At 45.6% G+C, this 20,832-nt stretch overlaps 1 protein-coding gene across 2 annotated transcripts in view; it reads right to left on the reverse strand.

Moving 5' to 3' along the window:
* SOX5 (SRY-box transcription factor 5) overlaps nt 1-20,832 on the reverse strand; it is a 445,318-nt gene that overhangs the window by 131,009 nt on the left and 293,477 nt on the right. For both annotated transcript variants that reach the window (XM_066633459.1, XM_066633458.1), the window contains 2 exons: nt 20,272-20,392; nt 8,203-8,288 (listed from right to left, as the gene is read on the reverse strand). In XM_066633459.1, the coding sequence (XP_066489556.1) occupies nt 8,203-8,288; nt 20,272-20,392 (207 nt within the window). The remainder of the gene's footprint in view (nt 1-8,202; nt 8,289-20,271; nt 20,393-20,832) is intronic.

Raw genomic sequence — 20,832 nt, forward strand, 5'->3', positions numbered from 1 at the left:
TCTCCTGTTCCAAAAACTCTGTTTGATCTACAGACAGTTTGAAGGCAAAACTTCACTTGATGTACATCTTCCATGATGGGAACAGGACATGGAGCAATGGGGGTTTCAGTATTTTGCCCTTGTATTTTGCAGCTATAATAATTATTACTATTACAGGTAGAGTCTATTTATCCGCGATAGTTCTGTTCCGTGACTCAGCGCAATTAACAAAAAACGCGTTGTGCTGAGTCCGTAGAGTTAGAGTCCAGAGAGCAAATAGGCTGCAGCCTGACACTTCCAGTTGGAAGGAAACTAAGGCAGCTGTTCTCAATTCCATCCCCTCCCCACTCAGCCCTCCTGTTGACAGCTGTCCTGTTTCTTTCACAGTTGGAATGGTGAGCTTGCTTGGGAAGCCTCTGTGTCCCAGGCGGCCTCCCAACAGCGCTGCAGGTTCTTCTCCTCCTCCCCTTCGCTGCTGCCGCTCCTGCAACCCTCCCAACCGCCATCATGGAAACCCCTCTGCCCCGGAGCATTCTGGGCCTTGTAGTCCAGCTCTCTGCTCACCCTCACCTGTCTCTCCAAGGCTTCCCAAGAGCCTGCATCATGGGAGGGGGGGATTTGGCAAACACTCCATGGTTTTTTTTAAAGCAATCCCCTCTCCTCCCCTCCTGACTCCCCCTCCTGAGCCCTCCCCATTGCCAGCTGCCTGGCTTCTTTCACAGGTGGGATGCTGATCTATTAAGAGTCCAGCCCTATGTGTTTCTACTCGGAAGTAAGCCCCATTCCAGTCAATGGGGCTTATTCCCAGGAAAGTGTGGAGAGGATTGGGCTGTAAATTGCATGCTTTGCTTGGTGGGAAGGCTTTGTGATAGCCTGCACCATCTTGGAGGGGGGGGCGGGAATTCGGCAAACACTCCCTGGGTTCTTTAAAGCAATCCCCTCTTCTCTTTTAAAGCAATCCCCTCTGTTGCTATGGCACCGGCACCTGTGTGTGTGTGTGTGTGAGCGTGAGCGAGAGAGAGAGAGAGAGAGAGAGAGCGAACACGCACACGCTCCAGCTCCAGCTCACTGCATGTATTCTGGCTACAGAGGTTCTTGCCCCCCCTTCCCCTCTTCAGCCTCGGCTGGCTCAGGGGCTCCAAGAGTGTTACTGTTGCTTTGCAAGGGGACCTCTTCCAGGGCTCCAGGGCTATTCCCTGCCTGGGCGAAATGGAGCCTTTTTGCAGTGTTTTGGGCTGCCTGGAAACGGAGCAAGAAACGGAGTTAGAAAATGAGTTACGGAGAAACTGCCTGGAAACGGAGACACCAGCACAGGGCAAAGGAGGCAAAGGTGTGTGTGACATTCAGTACCCCACCCCATTCGCATTGAGATAATGTGATAAAAAAATCTGTGGATAAATAGGCTGCACCTGTACTATTACTATTACTATTATTTATATATCACTTTGCAAAAACAAGCAGTTCACAAAGTGGGTTACACAGCAGAATAAGAACCCAATTCTGGGTTCAACACGCTGGCTTACCGCTGGCTCACACTGTCGCAAACATGCCTTAAGGCACGTTTGCGAGGCTTACCACAGGTCGAGCACCCATGCTAGCCTAGCCCAGCACTGGCTGGCATTGGGCTAGCTCCGGGCAGGCTCCCGGCCTCCGCCACTCAGCAGTCACACAGACTGCTGAGGCGCGGAAAGGAAAGCGGGGACAGGGAAGAGGCAGGGAGGAGGTGTTCCAGGGAGGCGGGGAGAGGGCGAGGAGGAAGCGTGATGGGGGTGGGAGGCGGGGAGAGGGCAGGGGGAGGGAGCAGGGAGGGAGGGAGGCGGGTCCGGTAGGGGCTCGGTGCCTGACATGGACGCTCTTTCTTCACCAACAACCTTTTGGTCAGCGGTGAATCGAGTAGCCCCATTGTGGGGCTACTTCCTTAACCCAGGAGAAGGGAACAAAAGTCCCCTTCTCCCGAGGTGCCGTTCACGGCTGCCAGGGTGCAAGATGCGGCAGCAGCTGTTTTCGGTGCCGCCACAGCTGCGTGCCATGGGAGCTTAGAATTAGGCTGTAATCAATAAATGGTTCCTTGTCCCCAAAAGTCTCACAATCTTAAAAAAAGATGCAGAATAAACCAGCAACAGCCACTGGAAAAGATACCATGCTGGGGTCAAGAGGGATAGTTATTCATTTCTCTCCCCCCACTAAATATAAAAGCACACCACTTTAACATGTTTCTCTTTGTCCAGTTAGCAGGGTTCCCCCCCCCATTAATTTCTCCCCTCTTCAGCTCCTTTCTCACCATGACCTTGTCCAAAGCATAGCTGCTTTTAGAAAAATGCATTGATGTCAGGAGTTCTGATCACAGCATTTTAGGTCTACGTAAGCCCTAATTCTACCTTAAGACCATAGTGAAGCTGTCCTCTTGTATCAGTGCAAGCTTGAAAGTTAGAAAAGAGAAGTTTGAAAAAAGGTTAGGCATATCCTAGAATCTAGAAAAATGCTTTGATTTGCTCTTCAAGGAATAACCTGGGATTCCTCGGTAACATGCTTTTTGCAGCACTATCTGTTTCCAAAACTGCTATTTCCACCTAGTCATGGGGGGGGGGGCACATGCAAAGGCCAGATGGGTAATAAAAGATGGACCCCACATGAATTACACAGAGCTGTCTGTCAGAATCTGTCATATGTCACAAAGAATCTGCACAGCTCAAAAGTATGTATACAGCTGCGCCAGTACAATGCCTTCTGAGACACAAAGCATTTTGCCATCTTTATTATGCTTTTCTCCTCATTACCAGTAATTCATTAAGACTGACACGGGGATGTAGGGTGATGACCTAGAATATCAGATATAACTTCACACTGGCAAGCTGTGATCACTTAATGTGGAACATTTACTCCACCCAATACTTTTTATCTATCATGTCAAATTCTTGGTAATCACAGTGAATTGGTCCTATCCTATGTGCCTTCCTTGTGCATGGCCACACTCTCTGACTCACCTTTGTCTATGAGGCCACACTCCAGCATCCAGGGATGCATGTACAAGTGTTCCTGTCTATGAGATAGTGGAGGGAATCTTGCTCTAGATCAGGGGTGCCAAAACCTCGGCCCTGGGGCCACCAGTGGCCCTCGAGGCCTCTCAATGTGGCCCTCAGGGAGCCCCCAGTCTCCAATGAGCCTCTGGTCCTCCAGAGATTTGTTGGAGACCACACTGGCCCAACGCAACTGCTCTCAGCATGAGGGCCACTGTTTGACCTCTCACGTGAGCTGTGGTATGAGGGCTCCCTCCACTGCTTCTGTTTCATGTCTGTGATGCAGCAGTGGCAGCAAGGAAAGGTCAGCCTTGCTTTGTGCAAGGCCTTTTATACACCTTGAGCTATTGCAAGACCTTCATTCATTCATATAAGTTCATCTTTAATATATTCATTTATGTAAACTTATGTAAATTTATTCAAATTTTAAATGTAAAAAAATCCTTTTTTCCCCTGGCCCCCAACAGTGTCAGAGAGAAGATGTGGCCCTCTTGCCAAAAACTTTGGACATCCCTGCTCTAGATTACTACTTTGCATTTTTTACTTCCATAAAAGCAATGACACATTGACATAGTTCCCAATGTGGCACACACTTCCTCATTACCCCATCACCCCCAAATAACGACACAGGCTACGTCTTTGGGATTTAATGGGCAACTTTATTAATGTTACCAATAATTCTGTAACAGGGCAAATTGAGGGTAAACCCTAAAACCCTCCCAAAGTGCGGGGTGCTAAGTGGGGGAAATGGCCCTAGCCGTCTTCGTCCCCTGGTCTCATAGGGTGTCCACCCGACTCCAGACATCACTCAAAGATCATTAAGCCCACCTTTCAACATCGCCCGAAAGTAGGGGTAAGGCAGCAGAACTGCCAAGCCTGCAGGACCCTCCCTTGCCAGGCTTAGCCAGCTCACACAAGGGGCTTGCCAACCAGCCTGCTCAAGCCAGTCAGGAATCACGGGAGCGGCCCTGGCTCACCCCTTGGTCTTGCTGCCATAGCCTGCTGTCGGCCAGGGGAGCGGGGGAAACCCCAGTCATCACGCACAAGGTGTGATGGCTGCCCTTTTTCCACAAACCACTAGTTGTGATTTTAACAGAGATCATAGGTTTTTAGACCCCCCTACCAGGTCCTGAAATCCATCCACTTTTTTATCACTGGTCATTTTTTCCTTTCAAAAGGAAAAAAATCCTTTTAGACCTTCCAACTTTGACTTCATCACTAGTCATTCAGCTAAGATGGGCACTCCCCCTATCTCTTTTGGTTTCTGTCTGTCAGTCTTTGAGCTTGGTGTAATTATTTGCAACACTTTGTAAAGATTGACCTGATCCCCCCAAATCATTCCAGGAGGAAGACAGACAGAGTCAATGCTGCTTTTATGGCCCCTACAACTTTTGGACTACCTACAGTATTTGTATCCCATGCAATCAGAGGCTAAGAGTCCAATCCTATGCATGCTTAAGAACATAAGAAGAGCCCCACTGGATCAGGCCAAGGGCCCATCTAGTCCAGCTTACTGTATCTCACCAAAAGAGAGAGATACTGTATCTCACTGTATCTAAAACCAAAAGCTTACACATACCTACTATGACTTGTAACCTGTAATGAACTTTTCCTCCAGAAATTTGTCCAATCCCCTCTTAAAGGCATCCAGGCAAGATACCATCACAACATCCTGTGGCAAGGAGTTCCACAAACTAATTACACGCTGGGTAACGAAATATTTTCTTCTATCTGTCCTAACTCTCTCAACACTCAACTTTAGTTGATGTTCCCTAGCTCTGGTGTTATGTGAGAGGGAAAAGAGCGTCTCTCTATCCACTCTGTCCAACCCCTGCATGATTTTGTATATCTCAACCATGGCCCCCTCAAGTGCCTCTTTTCTAGACCCAAACGCTGCAGTCTTTCCTCATAGGGAAGGTGCCCCAGCCCAGTAATCATTTTGGTTGCTCTCTTTTGCACCTTTTCCATCTCCACTATATCATTTTTGAGATGCGGCAACCAGAAGATGCTTACTCAGAGATGCTTACTCAGAAATGCTTACTCAGAAGTTAGTTCCATTGTAGTCAAAGGAGCTTACTCCCACGTGTTGATAGGATTTCAGCCTAAACCACAGTGTAGCTTTTCATATAAAGTCACAATGGGGTGAATCCGCAAAACTAGCAATGCTTTCTCTGGCACTCAGCTGACTAAACTGCAGAAGAGCTTGTCTGCCATCCTCTTCCCTGCTCATTTAGAGTGACTTCTTATACAGATATTGTCATGTGGTACAGTGCTGGGATTCTCAGACTCTCACCGTAACGGGGTCAGCTCATTGATCAGTCAGACAGCGCTTCTGCCCCAGGTACCAGACTAGCAGGCAAACCTAGTAGCCAGCTGCAGAAAGGCAGATCCAGTACACATAACTAATTTTTTACGTGGTGAATTCGTCTCGCAAACGCTCTGACATAATGAAATTTCCCCCACTTTGACTGAACTGATTAAATAAAAAAAGTTGTCCAGGAAACACTACGATTCTGAATGTGGAAACATTCACAGGGTTTGATCCCTGCATTGAAATGTCATCTCATAATGACAATAATTACACCAGCTGGTTGGGGCAAGAAAGTGTTGTGGATGGATGATATGGTATGATTACAGTGGAAGGGACTCTACAGTGGAATGGTGGACTGGCCCTGCCACTTGATATGGATCAAGCTAGAAGTGATGTTACCGTAATTTCAGGTAAAAGGGGCAAATATCCTGTATAGAAGTGTGCGCCCCTCAACGACCTTCTGGTCAGCGACAGATCGCATATGAGACGGCCGCCACTGGTCAGGAGATTGCACCCCCCCAAGAGTCCAAAGCTGAGAGGAACTCCACTTCCTTCACCTCTGGAGGCTTTTCTGAGCCTTCCAGAGGCAGCGCGCAGACACGTGCTACCTATGCGAGGCTCAGAATTCCCCAATCACACAAGAGACACAATTTCTGGTTTCCTGGAGGAAACCAGAAGTTGCATCTCTCACGTGATTTGGCATTTTGAGCCTCACAGAGGCAGGCGCAAAATTCAACTTTGGAGGCTTTGCATAGTGTCAAGCCCCACTTGACAATAGGGATGCCAGTCTGCATCCCTGCCGTTAAGCAGTGCACAACTGTATCTGTGGCCAATGTTTTTTCTATCTAAGTATCCTGAAAACATTGATGCAATCTGTGCTTAAAAAAGCCTCCTTCAGTGAAGGCCACACCAAATTTAACAAAAGTTGCTCATTAACTGCAAGTTTAGGAGTCATTTTTAGAACTCAGCAGCTGAGCCTTAGGCTGCTTTGACTCTCAGATGAGTTGAATCAAGGGCAACTGGTTCAACTCAATTCAGACATCAGATGAGTTGAACCAATTGCAACTAGCCAAAAGACGTCTGCTTATGAAGCAGATGTATAGTAGAAAATCTATCTCACTCAGCGCTGTCTGACAGCCAGATCTTCCAGGAATGTGATGTTACCTCCAGTTCATACTTTCAAGCAAAGGGGGTTCTGAAATGGTATTGTGAAGCAATCCTCAACTAAGAGCATAAAAAGGATGTGGGTGGCTCAGACCAAGGGTTCATCTAGTCCAACACCCTGTTTCCAACAGAAGCCAACCAAATGCTTCTGAAAAGCCCCAGATGGGTAGGCAAATAGCCCCTCTCATTGCTGCTTCCCAACAATCGGTATTCAGAGCCAATATGACATAACTGTTATGACTGGTAGCCACTGACAGACTTGTCCTTCACCATTAGTCACATCCTGTGGCAGCAAATTTCATAAATTAACAATGTGCAGTGTGAAGAAGCACTTTTTTGCCTGTTTTGAATCTTCTTCATCACCCAGCCTGCAGTGTAAGCAAGACCTCCATAGAACCAGACTGGGTAGTCACTGGGGGAAGGACTGGGGAAGGACTCAGTTAACATGGCAAGGCTGTCTACATGGTGGAGGGGAGTGACTTGCCCTGCTCTACCATGGTGGTATTTCACTGCTTTCTCTGGACATACATACAGACTGGGGCAAATCTGAAAGAGGTGGTGATGGCTTCCCCATGTTACTCATTCCCAGCATCTGGTATTGAGGAACGCTGCCTCTAACATAGAAGCCTGCTTCTGGCTACTATGGTTTTCTCTGGGTTCTGTGTCTGAAAGATGGACTGGAAGCCACTGTGTACATCACCTTGGGGTCCATTAAGAAACACAGTGAGAAATGAACATAACAAATAAGTACCAAGACAAAACAACCATTGATAGGGTTATCATAGGGAATAGTGCCTATACCAGCAATTTGCAACCTTTTTCATCTCATGGCACACTGACAAGGTGCTAAGATTAATTATCAAAGCACACCATCAGTTGGTTGTTTTTTTGTTTTTTTTTACCATTGACAAGGCACACAATGCTGCTGGTAGGGGGCTCAAATTCCCTAATTGCCCTACTAAATGACCCTTTCCAAAGTCCTACCTGCGGACCATGTGCGGTACATCAGTGTGCCACTGCACAGTGGTTGAAAATCACTGGCCTATATCTTTAACCATTGTACAGAAGAGGGAATTTTGGCACGCACAGCTTTTAAAACCCTTCCCTGTTGAGCCACACCTGCCAAAACTTCCTCTTCTATACAATGTTTAAAGGTATAGGCACTCTCTCCCACTTTGTATCTGGTAACCCTAGCCATTGACGGACTTATTTTCCATGACTTTGTCCAATCTCTTATGAAGCCACAGATGTCACCTCAACCTGTGGTAGTGGATTCCGTAAGTTAGTTACGTGTCATGTGAAGAGCTACTACCTTCCATCCCTCCTCAACCAACTACCTATCAGGGACACCAAGTCCTTCTCTTCTGAGAGAAACATTTCTCTCTGTTCAGCTCCAACCCATTACAGTTACTCTTAAGTATTTACTCAGAACGGTGGGAGGGAAGAATAGGACAGATGTGTGTATCGTTGTTGTTCTGTTTTGCTTGCTAAGCCAAAATCATCAAAATTCAGACTGGTGTGGGAACAACATTTTCAAAAGCATCCCTCTCCCAGGTGAAAAGAAAGCCATCTCCAGATGTAGCTTTGTAAATGAAAAAGGGGTGTGCCAAAAAAGAAGACAGAGAGAGAAAGAGAGAACACATTGTGAATTTGGTGGAGTTCGAATGGGAGAGAAAACTGTTTTCCATATTTATTTAACCTTTGCCTCTTCGGCATTGTCCCCAGACTTACCTGCAGTTGGAGTGGGCCTAAGCCGGGGGTTGCTGCGGCAGCAGCTGCCATGGTTGTTGGGATCAGCTGAACGGGGTAAGGGTCACCTAAGTAAGAGAATAATAGAGGCGTCAGCACCTTTTATCTACTCTCCACCTGCAAATTAAACTCCTGCATTCACTCTTTCCAAAAGCCTTCTTTTGTGTGCCTTGCTGAGGCCTAATGAAAAGCTCCATTGTGAAGCCTTTTACTAACACTCTTCACAATTCTGGCTGAGAGAGGAATGTGAATAAAAGGCACAGGCAATTAAGGCGGAAACCTCATCCTTTTTCATGATGTATTTAGGGAAATGGGGAGTGGGGGGGAGAAGTACACATTGATCAGAGGGCTGAGCTTCCAAAAAAGGAGAGAGAAAAAGAACAGGCAAAGGAGAAAGAAAAGGAAAGGAAAACAGTACAACCTTGATAAGATCAGCATCAGATGGGTACAAATTTACAGGGTTGTCCAGAGTAGGAACTTAACCAAAGGGAGCTCGCTGTAAAGCCAGCACCACTGAGATCTAACACAGAATCTCCAGCATTTCACAGGTGCTAATAATCTCACGCACTCCTAAAACACTCCTATTCTCACTCTACGGTTGCAGTTCCCAAGTCGGCAGTTCTAAACACACTTACGGAGGAGTCATCGAACACAGTGGGACTGACTTCTGAGTAAACCTGCCTAGGATTACACTACACATCTCCCCACTACAGATTGAGGGAGTCTGTTTTCTGCCTAGTGCTCGTAAGCCATATTTATCTGCAGTAACCTGTCCAGCACTGACTTCTGAAGTAGGTGTGGTAGAAAAGAGATCATAAGGACTTTTTTAAATAAAAAAACAAAAACAAAAACAAACTTCAGAATCTTTAATTTTAGAATGGATCTGATTTTGCCCTGTTAGAGGTCCAGGGTTGCTGAGCCACCAGGGTTGGCCTGGAGCCTCCAGGAATCGGCATCAATCTCTGAGTGACCACAGATAGCAATCCTGGGGATTCTAACAGAGTGTTCAAGAACTTTCAGCGTTACATCATGGTGGGGAAAAAATCCAGGAATAGCTGCAGTCAGTGTTTTGTTTTTTAAGTAAAAAAATAAACAAAATTAGACTGCCTTCTCCAGTTGAAGGGCTTTTCTGGAATGACCCCACATCTTGGAAATGTGGTGGCAGCAGATCTGTCAGGTATGAGAGCTTAGAGCAGTTAAACAGGCTATAAGAAGTAGTATTTCCCCCAAAAGTTGGAAAATGATTTGGCTCTTTTCTGAACTCTTTCAATCTGGGCTTGGCGTGCCCTATATAGCCCCCCCCCCTAACTCTCACCATCCTTTGCAGTCAATTAATTTCACCAGCGCCAGACCATCCAAGCAACCACCTGAAGCAGGCCTGCATAAGAAGCAGATTGCAAGTGGTCTGAGAGGGAAGAGAAGCAGATTGCAAGCAGTCTGAGGGGGCAGTAAATTTGGGGTGCCTTTCACCCTGAGGCTGCCACTGCCCCCTCCTCCAATTTGCCTTCCAAGCCACACTGATCTGCTTTGCACTCATTTGAGTGTGACGCAGATCACCCCACTGACTTACCATGCTATTTGTCACAGCAGTGAAACCCAGAAGCACAGAACGTCTGGTGTCATTTACAGAGACAGCGTGAGAGTTTGCATGGTTCCTTTAAATGAAACCTGAAGTTCCCCACTTTAGAGTTTCACCACAGGAGCATGCTAAGCATTTCATTATGGATTTGGATTTGTTTTTTACCGGAGACAACATCAGTGATGTTCCAAGCTGCACCAACCCTGCATTCCACACACACCTCCCCCCCCCATCCATACTCCGGTTCCCTTTCAACTGTATTTCCTTGGGAAATTTGCCAGCAATGGCGGCTTTGTGCCAACAATGACAGCTGCAGTGAGAGGGGTGAAAGGAAGTCAGTACCTCCAGTGACATAGCTTCATGGTGGCGGAGTGGTAAGTACTGCAGGTACCACAATGCGCAGTGTAAGTGGCACCTCCCATTCACCATTGGAGTCATTCTGGGTAGTGATTGCAACACGCATGGCCACTGCTGCCCAAAATAGCTCCGATGGTGAGAGGAGGGGCGTCGCTTACACAGTGCATTGTGGTGCTTGCAGTACTTACTGCACTACTCCCTGTAGCTACCCCTGTAGCTATGCCACTGCCACTGAACACATATAAGTAAAAAAGAGGTTTAACTTGCATGCGTTTGGGGGTGGCGGTGGTGGAGCAAAACCAGGACGTACCCTCCTTAAGGAGGTAGTGTCCCAAAAGAAGGAACCACTAAGGTACAGGCTTTACATTTCTCACCTCTTCCTGGAAGACAATGGCACAATTCTTTCTCTCAGAACTGACCAAGTTATATTGGCCCAGAGACTGTCACAAACAACAATTTCTGGATATGTTTCCAATGAGAACTTTCAATAAGACTTTGATAAGACTTTCAAGACAAATGCAGGTCAGAGGATCAACACTCCCCTTTGCCCTCCTCTTACTGCTGCTGGAAGGGGGCTCGCAAGAGGGGGGGAGAGAACAGCTGCAAGGAAGACCTTGTGCTGAAGACCTGTGCTGAAGACCACAGATGGTTGAATGGAAATCCTTTAGTATGGGCCAGGTCTTTCTGAGATTTCAGAGGCAGTAGCGTCGCTATATAAGTGCAGGGGGTAGCAAATGCACCGGGCTACAGCTGCTGAGAGGAGCAACATCAGGGGCTGGGGGGCAACATTGGGGCAACTCTGCCCACATGCGAGTTGCCTTGGGCTGCTGCAGCCCCTTGCTCTGCATTTGGGCAAGGAGGCGAGGAGATGCACCGCGTGTCTGTTGCTGGTGGAGCCTGGACAGGGGTCAAGGCGGCGGCAGCAGGCACTGAGTGGAGAAAGTTTGCAGCTCTGCTCCGCTGTGCCTGAGACCTCGGCGGGGCTTTGGAAGGCTTTTGTGGGGTGCTTCAATGTGGGGAGAGGAGGTACAGGAGGAGGAGGCGGTGGCGACGGGGCCTCCTTCTCCTCCCTCCCTCTGCTGAGAGCCAACAGCTGCAGACGCTGAAGGCTTCGTTTCCCCTATCCCACCAGAGCCAACAGCGGGAGGGAGGGAGGATGAGGCGCTTTGCCCCCGCCACTGCCACTGCCTCCTCCACCACCACCACCGCCTCAGAGCACGGCCTCAGAGCACAATCCTATGCATGTCTACTTAGAAGTAAGTTCCATTGTGTCCAATGGGACTTACTCCCAGGAAAGCGTGGACAGGATTGGAGCCTCAGTCAGACAGGCACAACTTCCTCCCACCTGCCTGCCTGCCCCAAGACCCAGGTCCACCTCCCCCCAGCAGGCCGCAGCAGGAAAGCCTTCCTTTCACTCACCCACTCAGAGCCAATCCTTGGCATGTCTACTCAGAGGTAAGTCCCAGTGTAGCCAATGGGGCTTGCTCCCAGGAAGGTGTGGAGAGGATTGCAACTCAGAGCCCAAGCCTCTGCTGGTCTACTCAGAAGTAAGTCCCATTATAGTCAATGGGGCTTACTCCCAGGAAAGTATCCCAGGAAAGTGGGACTGGGACAGGAGCCTGAGAGCCCAGCTCAGCCCAGGCAGGTCTACTCAGAAGTCCCATTATACCCAATGGGACTTACTCTAAGATAGGATTGGAGCTTTAGTCAGTCAGGCGCAACTTCCTCCCCCCTGCCTTCCCTGAGTTCTCCTTCCCCCACAATCAATGTGAACGACGGCTTCTCCACAGCCTCCTCTCTCCCCCCCCCCCCGTAGTGGCTGGACCCGAGCTGTGCCACCAAACAAAACGGCAATGGGGGGGCATGCCCCACCTCCCCTCACACGTGCAGGGCTCTCCTCAATCTAGCTCACTGCCCCCTGTGGCCCAATGTGCCTGGCTGGTGGGGCACATGCCAGTAGTGGCGACTGCTTCTCCCCCCCCCCCAAGCCTGACGGGGCTGCAGGAGCAGCCCAGTGTAAGACCTCAGAGGGAATGGAGTAGGTGAAGTAGGAGGGAAGTAGAAGTGAAGTAGGAGGGAGCTGGTGCTGGGGGGAGGCAGCTTGGGGGATGTGGCAGATTTTTTATTTTTCACTTTTTATAAAAGTGGGTGTGAAATCAAAACCTGGAAGTGACGTCACTTCCGGATGTGACAACACTTCTGGGGCAACATCTTGAGCTCTGCACCGGGCAGCAGGATCGTTAGCTACGCCACTGTGCAGAAGAAGTGACCAAGCTTTTTCCTGAGGGCTCTTGGTAAAAGCTCCAAGAGTAAGCCCAGTCAAAATAAAAAGGGGAGGAGGTCTGCCTATTTCTAGTGATTACCGGTAAACAGATTACATGGGCTGAAGTTCTAAATATGCCGATCAAAGGCACAAATATGTATAATGTATTAAAAATGTATAAAAAAATCCTGCAAGCACAGGACTTTAAGTGCATAAGCATAAAACCAGAAAACAGTTACAACAAATACTTTTTGCGACAATTCTGAATATCTCCAAAAACAGGATCACACAAAATCTTGCTCTCCACTCCCCCTGCAAAACATCTGCATTTTTACTCCTGGTTTTGTACAGCAAGCAATGAAACAAATGATTGGAAAAGGTAGAATTGTGGTTAATCAGGATGTGCTGTGCCTTATATATTCTTGGTCCCTCCAAATGACAAAATGTTTAAAAAGCTTTCCACTCCATTAATAAAGATCATTGGAGCATTTGTGCATGGCCCAGTGATGTGCTAACATAAATTATTAGCCCGGCAAAGTCTTTGGAAGCAAGACTTACAACAGTACACATTCATTAGGAAGGCACAATGCAAGGTCATGGTACATTTGATTAAACTGACACAATAAGTCCCTCTTCTAGACTCTGTTTTTTCTAGCTAATAGTGAAAAAAACACCATTTTCAAAAGGCCTCATCACAATACGATGGTTGTATCATTGTCAGTTAGCCATGTTAGATGTTTGTCATGACCTTGCACTGAAAGAGGCAGGAGGATAACACCATTTTAAATGGGTTTACAGATTTGTTCCATGGAAGTCGCTGCTATTTCTCAAATTCTACAGGCTGCCTTGCACATGCCCATTTGTCGCCCTGTGATGACTTGCATGCATGACTGGACCATCACACATAGAACACCAGTGGCAGAATCTCCATGTCACCTGTCATACAATGCTTTTCAGTGGACACTGATCACATGCTCAGCAGCCGGTGATAAAAGTACAGCAAATTCAAGTCAGTGTGGTGCAGTGGTTAGATGGCTGAACTGGGAGCAGGGAAATCTGCCCATTGGGTGACTTTGGGCCAGTCGCTATCACTCAGCTAAGCCTACCTCATGGGGTTGTTGTGAAGATAACAAGAAGGGGAGGAACCATGAAGGCCATTCTGAGCTCTTTGGAGAAAACGGAAATATATAAATGTGAAAAATGAATAAAACCAGACCTATGGAGCACCACCACCTCACATAGGCATACTCACAGGATCAGAAGGTGCTTTCACAGACTGACATGTCCCTGAGAACGTAGGAACTCTGGACTAAAAGTTAGCTATCACAGATTTTAACCTGGGGTTCTTCTTGTTGCTGTTAGTTTGGCTGACTAACAGCAACCTATTTTGAGTGATTAATCACCTGCGTTTTCACCATAAAATGATTATGTTTAAGTATATTTGGAAATTATCAAGACCTCATCGGTGGGAGCATAAAGACCCATATAATCTAATACACATTCGCTACCATTTGTTAAAAAAAGCAGTTGCTTGGCTTGGTGAGCTGTTGTTGTGAAATAGCTCAGAGTCTAAGCTATGAACTAAGGAGTTCTCAGTATGAATCTCACCTTTGAATTCTCACTAGGTGGCCATAGGCAAGGTTCTTTCTCTCTCTCTCTGTCTTAGCCTCAGTCCCCAACTGCAATATGTGGATAATAATTCTGATCGACCTTATAGGGTTGTTGGAAATATTAAAACAAGGTAATGAAAGTGAAGCACCTTAAAAACTATATATAAGCTTAACAGCAACAAAAACAGTAACAATAATTTGTATATTTTTTTTCATTTGGAACATCCGGAATCAAAGTAGCTTCTAAAAATAAACAAGTATGCAATTAACCCACAGCCCTGCTGATTAAAATGTAATCTTATTCACGTTTGCTTTGAGTGGTTAAACAGCAAAGTTTAGGGTCCAATTCTATGCTCCTCGCATGCCCTGTGGCAGAGCAGCTTCGAAACAGCTGCGGCTGTATCCTGCGGGGGCAGGTGGAGCAGCCGGAGGTCTTGGGGAAAGGGTACATCGGTTTCCTTACCTTGTGTAGTGTCTCTGCAGCCCTGATGGTGTACTCAGATCTGTGCCAGCTCAATCACTGGCGCAGAACCAAGGAGACCTGTGTTGGGCTCTGAGGTTCAGGAAGGGGGATAGGATATGTTGGCAGCCACTGCTGCCATTCCCACTCCCTCCTGGGCCTGATCTGCCCTCTGGCCCTCCATTTCTCCACCCAGTTTTGTCCAGTCTACCTTCCTATGGCCAGAAAACACCTCCTTGCCACTTGGTGGGAAGCTTACCGTACACCACTCTCACTGTTCTTGCCACGGTAGGGAAACCCAGCATCAAGTGGCATGAGCTTCCTTGCTGGCACCACTCATCTGGCAGCTGCTGCAACGAGCCTTATGGTATGTTTGTGACAGCCATTGCCCAGGCAGTGAGCGCATGAGCAGTGCTGCCCAGGCTCAGGATTGGGCTGCCCATTGATTAATCTACCAATTAACATGAACTTAACATTGCAGCTCCAGTTATATGATAATATAAATATTCACAGGGGTTTTTCCCTTCTGTGTTTCTGCACTCTTGAAATTTAGCAAGGAATATAGCACCTGTGATTCAAGCTGGACAGTTAACTGTGACTTGGCTAATTTATATAAAGAAAAGGTGGCATTCATTTTTAATTATGGACCACCATCCCTTGCTCCAACCACCTGCTGATGTCACCATGTTTCTTTTTGGCCGCACAAGATCATGCATTACGTATGTGCATGTGTAATATCCAAAATGAACATGGTGTCTAGAACTGGAGCAATGGCACTCTCCAAAGAGCAGCAGAAAGAGATGTGAGAGTAACGAGAGGTGAAAAGGCAGGCATTTAGTGAGCTTGCGGGAGAGTCAACGGGATCTTCAAATGACTATGGGCAGGATGATAAATGGGATTGGCACAGAAATTTTACATAAAAAATGCAAAATGAATTTTCCAGTTTTTCCTAAGGCAAAACATCTGAGCATTTTCAGAGGAAGCCAACTGAGTTTCTGTAAGACAAGGGAAATTTTTCCAGGGTGGGGGTAGCACTTCTTAATAGCACGTGAAAATTCCTCCATAAACAAAGTACCATATTTCAATGCAAAAAATAATCATATCTGAATCCATCTCTCTGTGCGTGCCACCATCTGCAGTGTTTCTGGCCTTGGATTCCTGTCCTGCTCATGCACTTTGCTGAATTCTCTCTCCAGTTGTGCTTCTGGAAGATATACCTTTAGAGAACTGGTATTACAAAAACGTCTTCCCATATGACTACATCTTGAACAAGCTCTCGGCCAAGACTGACCATGTCCTAATTAGCCCTGATAGCTTGGTTAAGTATATGAAAAAGTCTACATCAGTCTTATTTGTCTTCTCTCCTGGCTCAGCAATTGTTAATGACCTGGACATCAGCTGACAACACTTAAATCAGAAAATTAGCTAGAAGCCTTTTTGCAGACATGCCTATGGACCTTGTGTACAAGAGGCATTATATAGCTCACATGATACCCTATTAAACAATGAAACATGTGACAAACTAGAAAACAGAGATAACATCAGCAAATGTGCCTAGGGAAGTTTATGATATTTAAATCCTAAACATTAATTTTATTGCCCTGTATGAGAAACCAATTAACTGAGAATTTTATTTTATTTTTTTATTGGTCGTAGGGGATACTGTTCAGAAAACTGACGAATGGTAAATTCAGCATATTTTAATTTTATTAGCCTTGGCTTGTCTAGTCTCATAGCCATTTATGCCAAGTTTAAAGAGTAATTAGATATGTCATCAATAACTGTATTTTGGCTTTTGGTAAATTTAGTTTTTTTAAAAGTTTCCATCCAAGGTGAACTGATATGCAGCGACAACACAATGTAGCTATTGTCTAGTCATTTCCCCCCAAAACTGGATATGGCTAAAACAGGGATGAAAGCACCCCTTCCATAGCGGCTAGGCTGATGACATCTGACTCATCAACCTTGCCTCTGTGATGGGCATGATCCAGTTAAAGTTAAAAGCATTTTTTAATTATGTTATCTAGTAGGAGAGATTTAAATCACTGCTCAAATATGAAGCTTCCTGGCTGACCTTGGGCCAGTCACTTTCACTCAGCCATCTACCTCATAGGGTTGTTGTGATGACAAAAGGAGAGAAGGAACCATGGACACCACCCTGAGCTCCTTGAAGGAAGGGTGGTGTTGAAATGTGAAAAATAAATACATAACTGCTTACCTCTCCTGCTGAACTCGGGGCCTAACCCTATCCAACTTGCCAGCGCTGATGCAGCCAAAATGCAGTCCCAAAGTAATGAAATAAACATTACCTTGAGGAAGCTGCAGTGCATGCCCCGTTGGTACAGGTGCTTTGGTGCTGGAAGGGTGGATAGGACTGGGTCTGCAGTGGGGCTTACACGTGCTTAACCCTGGCTGGATCAGGCCAAAAAAATTTGTGGCAATATAGGAAGGGCAAAAGAAGAAAACCATTGCCAATAGTTCTTTGAAAGGTAGGCAGCAGAAAGTCCAGCAGATTCTCTCCTAAGGGATTATATGCGTTCTGATAATATAGTTATAATTAAGTCCAAGCTATACTGTTGAGTTTCCCATTCATACACCAGGTTCAGGAAAGTCATACATAGTGGCATTGGCAGTTTTGGTAGAAATGCAGTCAACATGTGGAATTGAAGGAGTTCACAGAAATGAATTCCCCCAGTGCAGAAAATTAAATAGGCTGTTATGAGTTGAGTTGAACTCCTTCTATGGTTCAGGCATGATTCAAAACGGTTGACTTCACTATCAGCATTCTTTATTGCTGGATAACCATCTCTGCTGGTTCTAGGAGCTACAGCAGCCATTTTCAACCACTGTGCCATGGCACACTGGTGTGCCATGAATGGTCCTCAGGTGTACCGTGGGAATTTGGGAGAGGGTCTTTTATTAGTAGGGTTATTTGGGATGTGAGCTGCCATTCACAGCAGTGTGCCTTGTCAATTATCAAAAGACTGATGGTGTGCCTTGACAATTTTAGTGCCTTGTCAGTGGGTCGTGAGATGAAAAAGGTTAAAAATCACTGAGCTACAGCATGGTGGGGGATAAGATTGGGATCTAAATTCACCTGCATCTCAGTCCACATTTTCAAATAAATTACAAAGACTTCATGGGGATGTGTGAGAAGTTTTGTGTATGCAGAGAAACTTGTGAGGCTCCCTTTTTTTTCCTTCAGGTGTCACAAGTTAGGGAAGAATTTTGTAGCAGTGGTTTTACTAATTAAATGCATAAATGTTTTGCCTTCAGCGTGGGCAAAACATTGTTCATTTTCCTCATTCATGTCCACAGTGACATAAAAAATGTGATCTCATGTGAATCATATGGATGTGGTGTGCTACACAGCTGCCATACTCTTAATATACTAGCAGTTGAAAAGCAAACACATGTACAGAGAATCACAGTATGTTAAACATGGGATTAATTGAATCTGCCAGAAATGTTTAATGGGATGCATTCTTGACCTTTCCAGGCCTACAAATATAGCTGCAGTGATATTCAACATGGCTTTAAGTTACATATCCTCCACCATGAATCACTATGTCTCCTATATGAGGACAAAACAGTACAAAAACACAAGATATGATATGATAAAGAATCTGGATCTCAGCCTATACTGTTGCAAAGGAAAGCAGATCTGTCAGTTGTAGCCATAAAAAGCCACAGCCAATCTGAGAGGAGCTCCCCAGCAGCCTGGGAATAAAGTGACCGTAGCTGTACTCTGCACAGCTGATGATTACACATATCCCTTCACTAAGTGGTAACTATGGTGTATATAACTACTTTGTAAGCTGGTTGTCTGTGTGACACGTTTGGCTACTCTTCTGCTTCCTCAGATTTCTGATCAGGTTTGAAAATGTGGTCAAATTCTTCCTGGTACTTGACAGGGAAATCAACATGATTGGCTTATCAAGTGGTTACACACTGAGAATGGAACATAACTACTTGATAAATGGGTGAGTGTACTCCTGCTCTATAAAGTGCTGCACTACAGTACTACACCAAGACTGAGCCTCTGCAAAACATTTTTTCACAAATACCTTAAACAATATAAAAAAAACAACACCATGACCTTTGCCTCACTCTTTGCAAAAAAAAAAAAAAAGCGCCCACTTATTTATGTTGCTCTCACTGTTAATTGCCTTTACATCCTTGACAGCATCACCAAATAGGCAAATCTGCTTGGTTTATGCAGCACTATGATATCACTGTGTTAATCTCAGGATCCCAGATTGGGTGGGATTGCCCATGGGATTTATTCAAAAAGCAGGAAGCAGAAGCAGTCAGAAGGAAACAAAAACTGGTACTGAAGAAGCAGTAGTTCTGGGAAGCAATGGCAAGGAACAGAATATTTGCTCAGTGCGGTTTGGGAAAAAATATGTTCTCTACTGCAATTGCTGGTTTTTACTCCAGAATCGAAACTGGATAACATTTAATGCAGCTCTAGTTTTATTCACCCTTATTATCTATTCCTATTCATCTACCAAGCAAGTATGAAACTATCCTGCAACTCTGTATGTTATGGTTGTGAAGTTCAGGAAGAAAATACTGAACATTGGAAATTCACACTTTGGAATAGCCATATCCCCAGTTTAGTCCTTTTGCCTTGGGAATGAATTCAACTGCTCTTTGAGCAAGGACCATGCTAACAAGAAACAATTGACGGATTCATGAGTTAGTCAATGATACACTGATGCGAACATAATAAAGCCAAACAGAAAGAGCACAGACAGGGGCTCCAGAACAAGGGGGCCTCAGATAACTAGATAGGAAACTGATGTCAGAAGAGTTAGATAAGCGGAAATGAATGAAACCAATTTTATGAAATTCATGATAATGAAAAATCTATCTGCTGAAATGAAGACATTTCAAATCCTCCCACCCCCCTTTTCAAATAACCTATGTCAGTGGCAGGAACGCATAAAATTCTACATAAAGCTTAACAAAAATTGTCCAAACACACACAGGCACGCACGCACTACTTTGAAAGCAAAGCCTTCAAGGATTAATCTGTGACAGTTTTCAACCTTAGACTGTTATAAAGATACTCATGCTTTGTGTTAGCCCATAAATTGAGAGGCATATGCTACCCTTGATCTGTACACAGAACTCCCGTTGAGATTAATGGGACTTGCATGTTGTTTGGAAGTTGCTTGCAAAAAGGGCAAATTAAACCTCTTCATTAAATAGGGAACAGGCTGTTTTAGAGGAAAATCTTATTTCGCCTACAACAGTGTTAAGAGTTTCGGGGAGAGGGGAGAGACGAAGAGTCATTTCAAACAATGTCTGCTTCTGGCTATAATAGTCATGTGTTTCAGTTACACTTGTTTTGGGCTTTATGCTTTTAAATGAGATTACAATTTGTTCAGATTTTTAAATATATATACAGGACATTTATATGGAATCAATAAATAAAAGCAGCCGTAAATCCTTGTGCTTTGCAACGTATTGTGAGGATGAAGAATGTTTTCTTGTAGCAATTATCATGCACAACCCCAGAATTTGATGGTCCTGATGGACACAAAGCAATGCACCAGGCCAGGCATGGCAACCAAGATGCAATGCTCTTCCTCTTGGGGCACCTAGCATCCTGCTCTTCCTCAGGCCACAATGTTCATAGTTGAGGCGAGACAGGATCTGGGATCTTCCTTGATCACAGGACACACATTTTGTGGCCAGAATTCTACACCAGCTTTTGCTCAGCCCCATTTGAAAAAGTGCTCTCCACCCACAACAACAAAGTGACGAGACTTACTGCAGCCTGCCTTGTAGCTGAAACCAGGAGGAAGAAGAAATCCTTGCTGGGCCGCCGCTGCTAGAGTCCGCTGGTCCGGGGGAAATACTGGAATCATTAATGGCGGTAGCTGACCTTGGACCTGCTGAACGAGAGAAGGAAAGTTAAACAAGAGATTATGGCTTCTTCTTATCTGCATGCTTGCATAGACTCATGGAAGCACTGTGTTATGCATTTTATAGTTTTCTCTTTTTTAAATTTATATGCATTTTTACGGGTTGTGAGCCACCTTGGGTGCCCTTCGGAGAGAAAGGGGGGCATAAACTGAGTAAGTAAGTAAATAAGGCTGTAATCCTACCCACATGTACCTGGGAGTAAGTCTTATTGACTATAATTGGACTTACTTCTGAGTAGACATGCTTAGGCTCTACGTAAGTAAGTAAACAAACAAACAAAAAGTCAGGTTACAATGTACTGCATTTGCATATTACCATGCCAGTGCAGAACCCAGTATATGGAACAATGCATACAGGAAGTTATTACACATCCATTGGTATCCTCCCTCGCTTGACTGCAGTGTAT

This window comes from Tiliqua scincoides, chromosome 7 (genome assembly GCF_035046505.1).
Source record: "Tiliqua scincoides isolate rTilSci1 chromosome 7, rTilSci1.hap2, whole genome shotgun sequence".
NCBI classification, from domain to species: Eukaryota; Metazoa; Chordata; class Lepidosauria; order Squamata; family Scincidae; genus Tiliqua; species Tiliqua scincoides.